This window comes from Enoplosus armatus, chromosome 13 (assembly GCF_043641665.1).
Source record: "Enoplosus armatus isolate fEnoArm2 chromosome 13, fEnoArm2.hap1, whole genome shotgun sequence".
Lineage (NCBI taxonomy): Eukaryota > Metazoa > Chordata > Actinopteri > Centrarchiformes > Enoplosidae > Enoplosus > Enoplosus armatus.
In genome coordinates this window covers 22,044,927-22,059,136 of record NC_092192.1, presented here as the reverse complement: position 1 = coordinate 22,059,136, position 14,210 = coordinate 22,044,927, and the positions used below count along the sequence as shown (strand labels likewise).

The 14,210-nt window shown below is 44.7% G+C and overlaps 1 protein-coding gene across 1 annotated transcript in view; it reads right to left on the bottom strand.

Moving 5' to 3' along the window:
- The window catches only part of LOC139295365 (protein turtle homolog B-like), a 96,206-nt gene that overhangs the window by 69,727 nt on the left and 12,269 nt on the right, over positions 1 to 14,210 (bottom strand). The window contains exon 2 of the mRNA XM_070917549.1: positions 2,666 to 2,857. Coding sequence (XP_070773650.1) covers positions 2,666 to 2,857 — 192 coding nt within the window. The remainder of the gene's footprint in view (positions 1 to 2,665; positions 2,858 to 14,210) is intronic.

The following is a 14,210-nucleotide window of genomic DNA, read 5'->3' as shown; positions in this document are numbered from 1 at the left end:
ATTCAGTCAGTCCAGCGCCACCTCTTGTCTCTTCTATCAGCTTCCTGCAGTCAACACACGGCAGTCAGTCACAGAGCCCCGCTCCTCGTGACTGGCGTTAACTGTGATAACATAAGAGGACTCGCCTCGGGTCCACATTTTCGACTTCGCATGAGGTTGCTTCTGGTGCTGTGGGTTTGACTTTTGCTACCGCTGCAGTGGCGCTCATCAGAGGCCACGCCACTGATCGTCTGCAGCTCGCAGAGATTCTCACACATGCACTTACAGTAGTATTAACCCCACCCGACAATGTCCGTTTGATTGTGTTTGTTTTATAAGAAGATCAGTTTACTACAACTACACAGGCTACATTTAACTCTGAGACTAAAATATTCTGCCCAACCCTGACAGAAGAAGGGCAAAGCAGATTCTTTAGCTTCAGCAAATGTCTGCAGGGGCAAGTCGTTTTAAAATGTCACCGTGTCTGGACCAGTGTGGACATCTTCCACGATGATAGGCGGCATTCAACAAGGTAATCTGGGACCACTTCCTGCTGTTTCTTACATTCTTTTTCTCTGTCCCTCCATTTCAACTTTCATCTTCAGTTTCTATTGCTTCCCTCCTGCCTGGCTATCAATTTATGTCCATCTCTTCCTCTCTACGCTTTCTCATGGAAGGGTTTTTACACTTGGTCTGCCTCTTCTGCTCTCACGGATGTTTTCTCCCTCTTCCTCTCCGTAAAAGAATAAGACAACGGCTTGTGAGTGCAGACGGGTGTCTAGGAAACAGTGCCCCTGTGGTTGGCTCGGCTCATTAACCCTCGACATCATCCCAAGCTAAATAGGGCACAATGTAAGACTCTATGTATCTCAGCAGCTTTGACCGTGACCTGTGACTTCATTCCGTGATGCAATATCACGCTCGCACTGAAGCGCAGTTATGTATAATTTCAGTTACTTGAAAGGTGAACCTAATTAGATTTAATAAGGGATTTGAAAGGATTTGCGGCAAAGGCCAAATAAATCATGATACGAACACGTTGTCTTAAGTTTGGGGGCCCAGTCCTGTTTCCAAGTCTCCTAAACAGACTTGGTTTTGTACTCGCACACATAATGGTGCAACTGTTGCCGTCTTCAGGGATATTGGGCTACATTCATCATATCCCACTGCTCTTTTTGTTGGTGTCAGGATTCTGTAACTGTAACCATTGGTTCTGAGACTCAGCAGGCTTTGCCGTCAGGTGTTTGGGCTCAGTGATCTAATCAATGAAGACAAAGTGAGTGAGGATGCGGATAGATTATATCAAGCTTCTGTATTTTTGCCACAATCGTGCAAAGTCTGTCAGACCATTTTTCTTCCCGCTGCAGCGTGCAGGTGGGATGTAAAGGACCCTTTAAAACAAAGCTTTCCCTCTATCTGATGCAGACGGGGGCCAATCAATCGGCTGCCTTTTAATCAGATGTGGAAATTAGTATCTCTGTCCATGTTAATGGCATTATGCTTCTAATTAGGGTAAACTGTGTAAAAAAACTTTTCATTTTACACAACTTGGATAACTTAAAACAGATAATTAGAGCCTAGATTGTTAAAAAAAAATAAATAAAACCTGTGAGAGAAAATGCCCGCTATGACAGGAGAATTTCTTGGACTGAAAAAAGGAAGTTGAAAAAAACATTTTGCAAATGATCTTCTGTTATGAGGGACATTTGTGGATACCAATCTAAACACAACATCTAATCACAGCAACTGCACATGAGAGTATACAAAAAGTGACACACAGACACATGTTAAACCAACAATCACAGCAATGCGACAGCTGAAACACAGACAAATCCCTCCTCCTTTAACGCTGGCTATAAACCTTGAGCTAACAACCATTTTATACACATTCATTACAAATTCAAATGTCCCAAATCGTAATAAAAATTCTGCAAAATGTTGCATTGACAAATAATCTTCAACATGAAAAAAGGTTTTGTAGCACAACCTTAGACAGAGATCCACTTTGGGGGGGGGTGCGCATCAGTGGCCATTGAAATGCCAAAAACGTTTGTGGGTGGTACTTGCACTGACTCCTCCTCACATTTAATTTGTTATGACACGAATGAATGCATGGTAAAAGCTCTTTGAATCACACACATACCAGAAGGGGGGGGATTATTTCTGAAATGTAAATGATCAGAGGGAAGGAAATCAAAAGCAGGCAAGGGGAAAATCCCTCTCACCTCCCCAGCAAACCTCACCTCGAGCACAGCCCGCACACACAGTCTGTGGTGGAAAGAGATGCTGCTGCTGCTGCAGCCTCCAAAGCAAATGTCGTCTCATTAAAGCTGTCGACATTACTTAGCAAACGTGTGTATTATGGTTTACGCTGGTAAGCGCACAACTGATCAAAGAGAGCACTGTCAAGAAGGTGACGGGTTAATGTCTTTGTTGAAACAAAACAGAGAGAGAGGAAGAAAAACCAACGGCAAGAGTGGCAAAATGTGATTCTATGGACAGCAGCTGACTCAGTTTGACAAATATCATGAATAAAATACATCTCACTGAGCTTTTTCATTAATGTAATAGCTGTAGAAACTGGAGATATTTTAGCATCAAATGGGTAAACATTTGTTTTTTCACTTTGCTGCGGTGATGTAGAAGTGTACTCCTGGGTGTGCAAGTACACCATGACATCACTTACCGGCGTATTCCGGGTCCACATGAGGAGGGTAGAAGCGAAAGTTGATGAAGAAGGGGATGGGCATTCCATACTTGAACCACTCCACCACATAGGGCTGGCCGTTCAGGGGGTGGGACACGTCGCATCCCAGGATGACGTTCTCTCCTGCACGTGCCGTCACAAACTGGGGCTCCTCTCGCACTCCGTGGGCACCTGGGGGTGTAACAGCAGGTCACAGGTCAGCCAGGTCAACCCATTGTCAGCCTACACACTTGAGCCACAGATCACAGCGTAAAGTGTAATTGCTTCCCAGCGTTTCACACAATTACATTAAAATGTTCATTTTCACACAGTTAGTGCATGTACAGTAGGAAAAATGACTAAATACTGTTATTTTAGAAGATCTGAGAATAATTAATCCTATTTCTGAGGGGTGGCAACAAAACCTCCAGCTTTCTACTATTGTCCAGTTAATAATAACAACTGTTGGAAAATATATAAATATATATATAAACATTGTGGGAAATACCCCTGTTTGCTGTCTGGTGGAGAGTTAGATGTTCGAATCGACACCACTGTCACATTTCACGTGCTAAACATGAAGCTAGAGCCAGCAGCTGATTGGCTTAGCGTAGGATAAAGGCTGGATACAGGGTGGAACTAGCTAGCTGACAATTCGCTGTTTTATGGGTTTTGCGCCGGACTATTTCTTGGTTATGGGCTGTCGCCAGGCAACCAGCTGAGACGCCGTGAAGTTACTGGTCTCAGCCAAGAAATAATCTGGCACATAACATGAAAGAGCAAATTGCCGTTTTTACACTTGGGTTTTGGACAGATAAAAAAAAAAAATGTCAACCAGAAATGCCACCATGCGCATTGGAGATGGTCCAGATTAGAAAGAAATATAGCCAGAGGATCTTCAAAAGAGTTTCACCCGGAGCGCTTGTGCATGATGACACAAACATGTGCTAAGCTACAAGTTCCATCACTCAGGACAGCAAAGAGTGCCAGTGACAAATCCAACACAGAGAAAAGGCCAGAGAGTTGGGAAAAGCAAGATTAACGGCGCTCGCAGGCGCACGGATGTGATTTATCTCGACAGAATCTGTTGCATCTAATGCTTCAGACAGAATGTGGGCAGACAAAAACATGAAAGAGGTGATGTGACAGCAATGCGCCTGATGTTCAATGATACCTTTTACAACAAAAAAAAAAAAAAGAAATTCACTCTGTTAGCTCAGTGACGGAGCAATCCCAGAGAAACTGTGCGTCTGTGGGCTAGCCGATCTGCCGGACGGCCACATCGATCCCAGGCTAATTACTATGTAGCTCGGCTTGATGAGCGGAAACCCAGTGTGGTAGCATTTTACCAGTCGATACGGCTAATCAGATGTACTCACTGCTCGTCCCTTTGTGGCCTGTAAGGAAGCCAGACCGGCAGCTCGGGCCTTCTGCACACTGATGACGGCCTACTGCCTGCATCGCCTCTCATCAGTGAAAGCAAACAGTGTAAGTGTGCCTAAGGAACCAGCAGGGCTTCGTCTATTACATCTGCAAATAACTAAGGCGAAGGGGCGAAGCACAAGTCTTCTTGGTGTTATATAATGTAGCAAAGCATAGCATAAATGTGAGTCAGTAAAAAACCTTTTCAGAGACTGGCCAAAACAAGCGGGGCTATTTATTCCTCTGCACTCCGAACATAACTTTTGCTGTTGTTGTTAGCATTATCAGAGAAGGGTGGTTCAGCATAGTCTTGTTTCAAAGTGGCTAACACCGGGAGACGATGGCAGACAAACTCGCAGTATTCGCAGAAAGTCAAACACGTAGCACACGAGTCGGGCCTACACTTTGCGTAAAATTATATTGAGTCTGGTAGCTGGCTAACTAGAGAAAGGTTCCTACTCAAATGATTCACTATAATGCATTATCCCAATGAGAAGAACTTTCAAAAGAGCCAGAGACACGCAACAAACGAATGAACAGTAGAATTTCCACCGTGTATTTAATAATCTGATAAATCTAAATAGTGTCAATTTCTTTTTCTTTTCCTTGAGCGGGGGAGAAAGGTATTGGTATGACGCGATAACACATGGCCAAGAAGTGCTTGGACAAAACGTTAGGAGGAAGACTGGCAGCACAATGGGACAGTGGGGCTAGAAAAAGGTCAGGAGAAACAGCTTGCTAAAAGCACAAACACTCAAAAGGATGATTTTCTGCAGAGCTTCAATCAAACACTTGATGTTTCTCCGTTTTTTGCAATTACCAGAATGTGCTTGTCGCGGAGCAGACCAAACAAATTACATTGCTGTAATAATTGAATATCCATCCAAGGCCAGCCATAAATTCTTAACAGTGTTAACCCAAATTATCTGTCTTGACTTGACAGCCCGAGCTTTCAAATGCATATTAAGGCTTGCAGTGGGGAAAGCATGAGACGCCTCCACAGTCACCTTGAACTGAGGTCAATATGAAAAGCAAATTTGTCTAGCTTTTGCTCTGAGCTGAAGATGTTTATCTTACAATTAGGCCTGATCGTGAATGTCAGACTAATGGAATAAAAACACTTGCCGATTCAAAGTGGAATGTAAATCAACAAATGCCGGGGGGGGGCGAGAGGTGCAGCTCACATGAACCGCCTGCAACCGCCTTGTGAAATACAATGCACAATGTGGCATATCTCAGACCATCAGAGGCCTATGAACTCCGCGCAGAGCATATTACATCCCTGAGAGGCTGTGTGTATCACGAGAAGCCTTTGGATTCGTGGTTTGATGTGCATGTGCGCTCTTGTGCTTGCCGGCAGAACCAGATAATAACTGAGCAAGTGTGCTTTTCCCAGTGGTGAACACCCCCCCCCCCCCCCCAACCCCTGCCACACCACCCCCTCCCTCACACACACACACACGCTACCTCAAGCGGCACTACGTGTTGATTGGCTGCTGGTGACATCATGGCAGATTGCACAAAAACAGGCCCATTGGAAGGTATGACTTCACTGTTTATAACTGATGAGACGGAGAGAGGGAGCGAGAGAGCACAAGACAGACCGAGAGAGAGAGAGAGAGAGTGCAGAAGCAGAGCTTATTTACTCATCCTCTCCCCCACCCATAAGGGTTTAGCTCATTTACAATCAAAGACCCAGGGGAGGGCACCATCGCACGGTATAACCACTGAGGTGCACCCACACACACACACACACACACACACACACACACACACACACACACACACACACACAGTATCAAGAGTGTCAGCAAGGTGGAGGAGAAGCGGCGTTTGTGTTTGCTGTGTATTTGTGATTGTTGCCAGGAGTGCTGTAACACTTGTGGAAGGTAAGCCATGCAATATTAGTAACATGAGGGGAGAGTCAATGAAATCAATTCGTAGGGTAAATCGTATCCACTTCTCAGATCCCCCAGGGAGCCATGAGCCAGGTTTTCCATCCAACTGCATCGCAAATTTCCAGGAAATTGTCCAAAGAAAATGCTAATTAATGTGCGCTCCCATCCCCTACTGTTACGCGAATATTAGCATTGGGATAAACAGCCGGCGGCGCTACTTGTCCAGCCGCTCCAGTGTTCTCCAGTTAAACCACTGCAGAAGTAGAGGGCGCAGCAAGATGACAAGTCAGTCAAGCATCAAACTGTGACAATGTGATGGAAATATGACATTTATGTTGGTTAACCATACACCAACTTTTCCACCACCGCCAAGCTTAAAAATATGCTGCGCTGTGCTTCCACACAGCTTTCTCAATGCGCCAGTTGGCAGCAGAGTTGAGCCAGTGTGTGTGCGGTTTTACTATATGCCGTGGTCGAACACAATGACTGTGACAGCACGTGTTCCACTCTAACAGCAGTACTTCAGGAGAGTTCGATGCAACATCGTGATAGTCCCGTGACATTTTTGGCTACAATACTCGTAGCGTGAAAATGTGATACCGTCATATCCCAAGTTGGCAGCGAGGCGGAGGCATACGCTGAGATGTAACAGGTGGGGTTATTTTCCCTCAGCTAGGACGACCACTGGTTGACAGAAAATCTCTGAACTTAGTAGATCATTGGATAACACCCGAGAGAAGGCTGTGTGGAAGAGACGAGAGCGATAACTGGCTTCCTGTTTGAACCTACAATATAAGCTCTATCTTAAAACAGGCTGGATAAAATAACATGGAAACCTGCAGTTTTCCAAAGTAAACATTCTAAATATTACGTAACAAAACGTTTTCACCTCAAAGACATTTTAAATGCACCTTCTTTTCTTCCCATTGTTACTCCAAAGAAAAGAGAGCGCATGCAAATATGATATTTCTGTCATAATGCTCCACTACACTGTAATTTAAAGTCCTTCTTTTCTTCCAGGTCCTGGGGTGTCAAAGATAAACTGTTGTTCCTCTGTTATATGACAGTATAACAGAGGATGTGTGACAGTGTAATACTACGTGACAGTTAAGAGAGGCTCATTTTCACGTTGACGCCCCACCGAAAGCTGCAGCTTCTATATTTATTCAAGGTGACAAACGAGGCCGTGCATGAAAATTCAGTGAGATGCAATAAATAAACAATACAAGTATGACTCATTAGCACACACACACGACACACTCTGGCATACTATTTAGCCCCCCCCCCCCATTCCTGTCTCAGCTGGTCCCCTGGCTCGATCCTGGCGCTGTCTAGCAGCGACAACTGGCCCACTCTGCTAAGTGCCAACAAAAATGAAAAATAAATGAGATTTTTACACAATACAACATAAATTATTGATGACTATGGCAAGGTCAGTGCATTATCACACATCCTATTATTCTCGCACCTGCACTTAGCCTTCCGGTATCTTATTCCAAAGTTGAACTTCACGACGGCGGTAATAAAACGACAGCCCTTTGGCATTAACGTGGGCATTAATAATGCTGCCAGCCCACTATGCCAAGGGAATGTGCGATGCATGGGGGGGGGGGGGGGTCATATAATGACTTCTTCTTCTTTGGGCGACATTGCACGCCGCACACGTCACTGCTCAACACGACACAGGAGAGGTCAGCCTGGTCAGTCTGTCTGCAGCAGGGTCGCCTCAATCGGTTCACAAGACAGGTACAGGTTTGTGCATAAAAGCCGAGTGATTCACAGAGAACATGTACTGTAGCAGGATGTTACTTCTTCCTTACTGTCACTTGGCCCCTAAACTCCATCACCATCTGCTACCAAAAGGAGGCTTAAATCTTGGGCCTCAAAGTTATGCAGAAGCTACATTGGCAGCAAATCTCAGCGCGAGTTGCAAATATCAAACAATGGTCCAGTTTTAGATGAACACTATGCTGGTGTTTGTACGTGAGCCACCGGAGGACCGAACCACTCACTGATTCTTGTTTCACCAGACGTTACTGGAGGGTTTATCTTTAGTGCATGCTAGCGGCTCCGTGAGGCTGTGCTTAAGCACAGCAGGGCTTTGAGCTAAATGCTAACGGCAGTATGCGAACATGCTCACAATGGCGACGCTCACACGCCGATGTTTAGCCGGAAGAAAGCTTACCACGTTCGCCATGTTAGTGTAGTGTGTTAGCACGATAGCGTTTGATAATTGGCCCTAAACACAGCGGAGGCCAGTTTCGCTGGTATCTGGTCATAAACCAAAGTCCTGGTACAAATGAACACGTGGGCCTGCTGGTGGTAGCTAGAGGAAATGTCAAATGATCACCACAGTTATCACAATTCATCCTGTTCATTAGAATAGTTTCCTAACCCACAAGCATTAGGAGAGGCCATTAAGAGCTTCTGTTCCCCTGTGTGAGATGAAGCACAAGTACAGTTTCAGATCAATACAGCAAAATGTGCAAAACCATGTCAACTGCAGCATATTCACTGGTGCAGGAGGAAGAAATCCATTTGGGAAGAGCCAGCGAATGAGAATGAATTATGAAAAGGAAAAAACGGAAATCAAAACATTTTGCCTATGAGCTTAGGGAAATTGCATTGCTCATTTGTGTTCGTCAGCTTGTGCTGCAACCCTCAGATATATCAGGGTGGCTTAAAGCACTAATGCTACACTAAAGGGTGGGAGACTTGACCTAATTCTGCTCTCCTACTCTCAAGCAAGCATCCCTCATCATTTGGAATTCAAAGGAGATCTTTCCAGGGTGCGGAGGCATCTGATCCCTCCTGCTGAGAAAAGCCCAAGCAAAGCTACAAGTTACGGCTGTGGTAGCCTTGATATCGTAACGCTGCAAACATTGGTGAATAATAGTCTGCAAGACAACAGGGCTGACTTTCAAAGGCCTCTAATCCTGGATGCAATTTGTCGTTAGTCCGCGCGAACGGCCAAAGCCACTGGTCAAGGTGACTCTGTCTGGTTTCTGCCAGACGACAACTTTTTGAACACAGACTTCAGGTCAGCCAGCTCCACCACGGTGTTGCCGTCAACGAAATGTCCACAGAGTTTTTTGTCCATTAATCCCGTCCTTCTCCGTGACCCACTTTTCCTGGTGCCAACGCTTGTTATCTATCCTGACAAATTCCTGAATGAAGCTGAGATTTGAAATGATCCCTCAACAACAATCCCGGCAGTTCCCATCCAAAACAGCTGCTGCTTCTTCAAGTGTGCTGGTGATTCACCTTAATCTGTACAGTGCCTCCGCAACTAGTTCTGTCTCGCAGATATTGCGGCGGACCCTTTTGCTCTTCTAGGTTTGCCCTGCAGTCCCCTCCGCCTGCTTCCTTCCCCCGCCACAAATGTCCCACGATTGAAATTCATTGCCTGTGACATTCTTTGTGGTCCCAGGCAATGTCGAAGTGAAAGGGCCGCATCGCAAAGCCTCTGTGGCCATTTTGTTGATGCGGCAGCCGAGGAGCCAAGGTTCAGATCGCAATTTGTTGTCTTAATTTTTCCTAATTCATTGATTTCGTTGGTTTGTCTTGCACAAGACAGACGGGAGGTCACATGGTAGGAAAAAAAACTTTAAAATTTATATATTTATAAGGCCCCAAAGATACACACGAGTGTGAGTTTTTGGGAGGAAAAAGTGAATGTAAACATACGTTTGTTTACAAAAAACTCCACAGGGTACCTCTAACCATAATACACACTGAATGAAGGCACACATTAATGAACGGTGTTAACTGTAGATGGTGCACATAACAGACAATCGGCCAGTCAGAGCAGTGTTTCAATTAGACATTGTGTGTCTCCTTTAAAAATTGCATTTAAAAATGACGCATATTATAGTGATTTTGTGATACCAATTGCAAAGTCCAAATATTAGAAAATAAAATACTTGTATTCATCTCCATTTTAAATCACTCAAGAAATTGCCAGAAAGGATGTATTTAAAAATGTTTGGGAAAAGTGGCGCATCCACTGTTGGACCTGTTGCAGGCTTCTACCTAAGTCTTAAGATTTTGCCGCGGAGTGTCTGCGAGGAGGACAAAGGCCTGTTTTTGAGCCTCTTACCTCCTGTTGACTGGTTGGAATTAAGGCCAGATGGCTGAGGGTGGATCAGCAGACACTCCAGTTCAAGAATGCTCACAAAGAAGCGAGGGCAACTCAGTGACTGAAAGGAAACCAACAGTTGACTCTCGAGCGAGCCTCTATTTCACCTTCATGGCAGCAGGTGATATCTAACAATCACCATACTGCCTCTGCACATTGCTCTATCATTAAGACACGTGACGCTTGCTTGTATAACAGCAGCATTACGCAGCTTTGGTTAAAATTACATTTGTTGCACTGTGTGTGTGCTAAAAACCTGGAGATAGCGGGTAAAAAAAAAACACTGTTGTTGATGTGTTCAGCTTTCACTGGCAGCCTCGCTGCTGTTTGGAAGGAGGTTTTGTGTTCTCTCCTTGCAGCATGGCAGGTGCTTTCACACCTGCCATGCTGCAATTGAATCAAACTCTGGCACGTCTACACCCTCGGTGCAATCCGTTCGGGAAGGTGAGAACGCCCTAATCAAACCCTCGTGCTGGAGCACGTCCAAGTGAAAGCTTGGAACATTATGAGAGGGGAAACTAATCTGAATAAATGCTGCACATTACGGCCCGACTATTGTATGTAGGGGTGCATTCTTGTCGGCAACGGTGTACACGGACATTCTGCATCTGCTCAGCTGTCGGCATGCGTTACAAGCTTGAGCCCTGCCTCGCTTGTTTTCCTCGTGAGGAAACCGGGAGCAGGTCATGATAACATCCAGTCACTTATAGCATTCTGGTGTGCGATGGCAGCACACCATAAAATACACATGAAATTCACACTTGCCGCATCTGACAGATGCTCTTAGCCGGAGAGACTAACAATACTGCTCGGTATTCATGACTGAGAGAATACGGTCCTTTCAAATGAAGGTAGACATTTGGTCACAGATGATCACAGAGGTTATTTGTACTAAACCGCAAGAGATGCTACAAGGAGGGCACGCGTGTTGATGTAAGCTTCGACTCACTCTCAAAAAGAGATTTTAACAGAGCCAGTCATTCTTCCCTAACTGCAGAAACATTGAGGACAGAGTTACTGCAGGATACAGCAGCAGAGGAGAAATTACAACACCCCCCAATGAAACCATGTAATACGTTTTTTTAAATCGGTTCCAGCCAGTGGGTTCTGAACTGGTTTGGGCTGGACTGAACTGGTATTTGGTGTTAAACCCTATTTTTTTTTTTTAAGTCAAGTACTGATCTAGCCTCAGTCGGCGGGAGTCTTCTGTGTTGGGTTGGATCGTAACTTAGTTCTGTTGGTTCTGATCTGTGATCTGACCTGACGTTATTCTTCCGCAGGGCGTAGTGAACACGTGATCTCTCTCTATTCCCCCCCGACTGTTCCACGCGTGCTTTAGTAGCCCTGAGGTGAACAGAGTTATTAAGGTGAAGACATGCAGCTCCAAATTTGTTTACAACAATTGGCTGTTTTACTGGCATGGACGGATCAGCTGTCGTTTTTTTTTTTCAGACAAATGTCGCTTTTGTGATTTGTACCCCTGCTGTTGTACAATAACTCAACTTTCCACCATGTCTACAAAATGCGCAGGTTGACTGTCTTCAACCGAAAGAGCTACTGACCTTCTATAACCATGTCATTAACAGATCATACATAACCTAACCTAATGAATAACCTAACCTAACCTGATTTTGATGCATTGCTATTAAACTGTGTAACTCTGCTGCTTCTGCTTCCTTGCGTGAAGCTTTGAATGCATTTCTGACTTTTCTCCTTCATGATTTATGAACACAAGATGTAGTATTTCCTTTCCGATGGCCTGTGATACCCCATCAGTTACCTGTTCATATTAGATGTCACATTTCACCCCGAGTACTATAAATAACATACCTCAATCCCTGTGTACGCACTGTCCTCCAGAAGACATTACAGGACCAGTGCTCCCAGCCTCCTCTCCCTCTCTCTCTCTCTCTCTCTCTCTCTCTCTGCCTGCTTTTTAAAAACCAAACATTTTCTCCCTGAAAATTACAGGATAATCTCTAAAGTGGCCTTGGAGTGTCTCGGAGCAGGGGGGGGGCTCCCGTATCACGAAGCGAGATCAGCGTGCCATCCGGCCATCTTTGGGTTTAACGCAGCTTCTCTGGTATCATGAGGCTGGCTCACTTTTGACCGTGGACGATCACCATGGTAACCTATGCCGCAGGGCTAACCCGCTCCGGAGCAGGTTCAGTTCAGAGCCTGCCGACTGACCAATCAGCTCACTGGAAAATGGAGCCATTGTACATATAGGATCTACTGCTTTTTAAAATTAAGTAACAAATAATAAAAAAAAGAGCTTAGCATCACCTGAGCAGACTCTGTGAGAAGCAAATCCACATTAAATGGTCAGATAGGCCTTATCAACTTGATATTATGGCCTTACTTGCAATATTATTCCCAGCGTTTCTGCGGCTTCTTGTTAACGGTACCAGTTTAATTTCATTCATCGTGTCAGTGGAAACCAGTGGATAACCAGCTTTCATGATACCAGGTATCCAGGATCACTAATGTCAGGCTCAGTGAACCCAGGTGGTCCAGACTAAGTTGACCCCTCGGTTAGGAAACTGTGGTCACACTGATTTGGATGTGGGGGGGGGGAGGGTTCCTAACAAATTTGCTAACCCTGCTTGCTGAAATCCCTGAAACCACTTCAAACTGTGTGTTCATTTATCTTTAATTACAGCAGAAGGATTTTTTTATTTTTTTTTTTTAAAATGCACCACTTATCACCCCTTTGTGGAGACAACTATACCCAGTGCTCTCTGCAATTTGAACATTTAATCCAAACAGACACTGCTATCTTTGAATGATGACACTTAAACACACATTTGAGTTTCTTGGTACAAGTAGGCCTACTTATTTTCTGTATTAAACCTTTTATGAACAGAACGACCTACTCATCTCCCAGCATGTCAGCACCAACAGGCCGACAAAAACCAGATCAGACGACACACTGTATCAATAACTAGGACTTGTTCACTGTGCATGTCTACAGGTATTTTTTTCTAAATGTATGTATGCCATTGCATGACTTAACTATGATGGATTTGCCTTCAGCTGTAGCTGGTGTCCTCTCTTTAGCCAAAACCACTGGCTGTTCTCTCTGGCTGCGTCTGGAGATTACTTACTTACTTACTAAGGCCTGATGTAAGCTTTGATCGAAATCCGCCTCAGTACACTGGTTGTGGATGTGCATGCAAATCAACGGCATTCCCCTTCCACACAACTTCAGTGATAGTTACAGTGTGTGCCTGGTCTGCTGAGCTCTCTAATGTAAGCAAATCACTCCCGGGTCAGACCTGAAGCAGGCCAGACTGTCTTTGTGGACTATGAGCCGCTGCTGCTTCTGCTGATCCCCAGCCTCACTGTGGGAGAAATCAGTGTTCTGCATTATCACACACACATACACACACACAATTAAGTTGTATCTACAGGAGACAGGAGGACAGTGAGTGCTACTCTTATTCACAATGGTAGTTTTTCTTACATTTCTCTCAAAACGAGGACACAGGTCCTGGTGTAGCCTTGTTCCGTAGAAATATCAAGGGAAGTGCTGTGTGCTGCACTGCAACAGAGGTGGGGCGTTAAACCAGATGAACCAGTCTTTTTTTTTTTGTAAAACCAATAAATACTGTCTGAAAATAGTTCTGATTGAGTATAAATCTCTCCTTTGTGTCGAAGTTTGTTTGCAAACAACTCGAAAACAGACGCGGACAGGCCACAACAAAGGTGAGATTTATTCTTTAGTGGAAGTGTGTCGTTGCAAACGTGTTTGTATTGTAAATTGTTTTTGTATCCGATTGTTTTTGTGTCTAAACACACACCCCTGATGCACATAGGCACCTACACAGTAAGTATGATGATGTCAGGTCATTGCTCCCTACAGCACGATATAATAGACATAATGACCCACGGGAGCATCAACACAGTACCTACAAGCAGGACAGATTTCAGAAACAGCAGGTTTATACTTGCAGAATATGTGTAGGTTAATACGCAGAATGAGAACTGCAAATAACATTAAATATAGTCTTTCTCTCAACAGGCACAGCTCATCTGCTAAACATGCCAACATTTCTACCCTTGAACCTACAATTTAGCAGCAGTT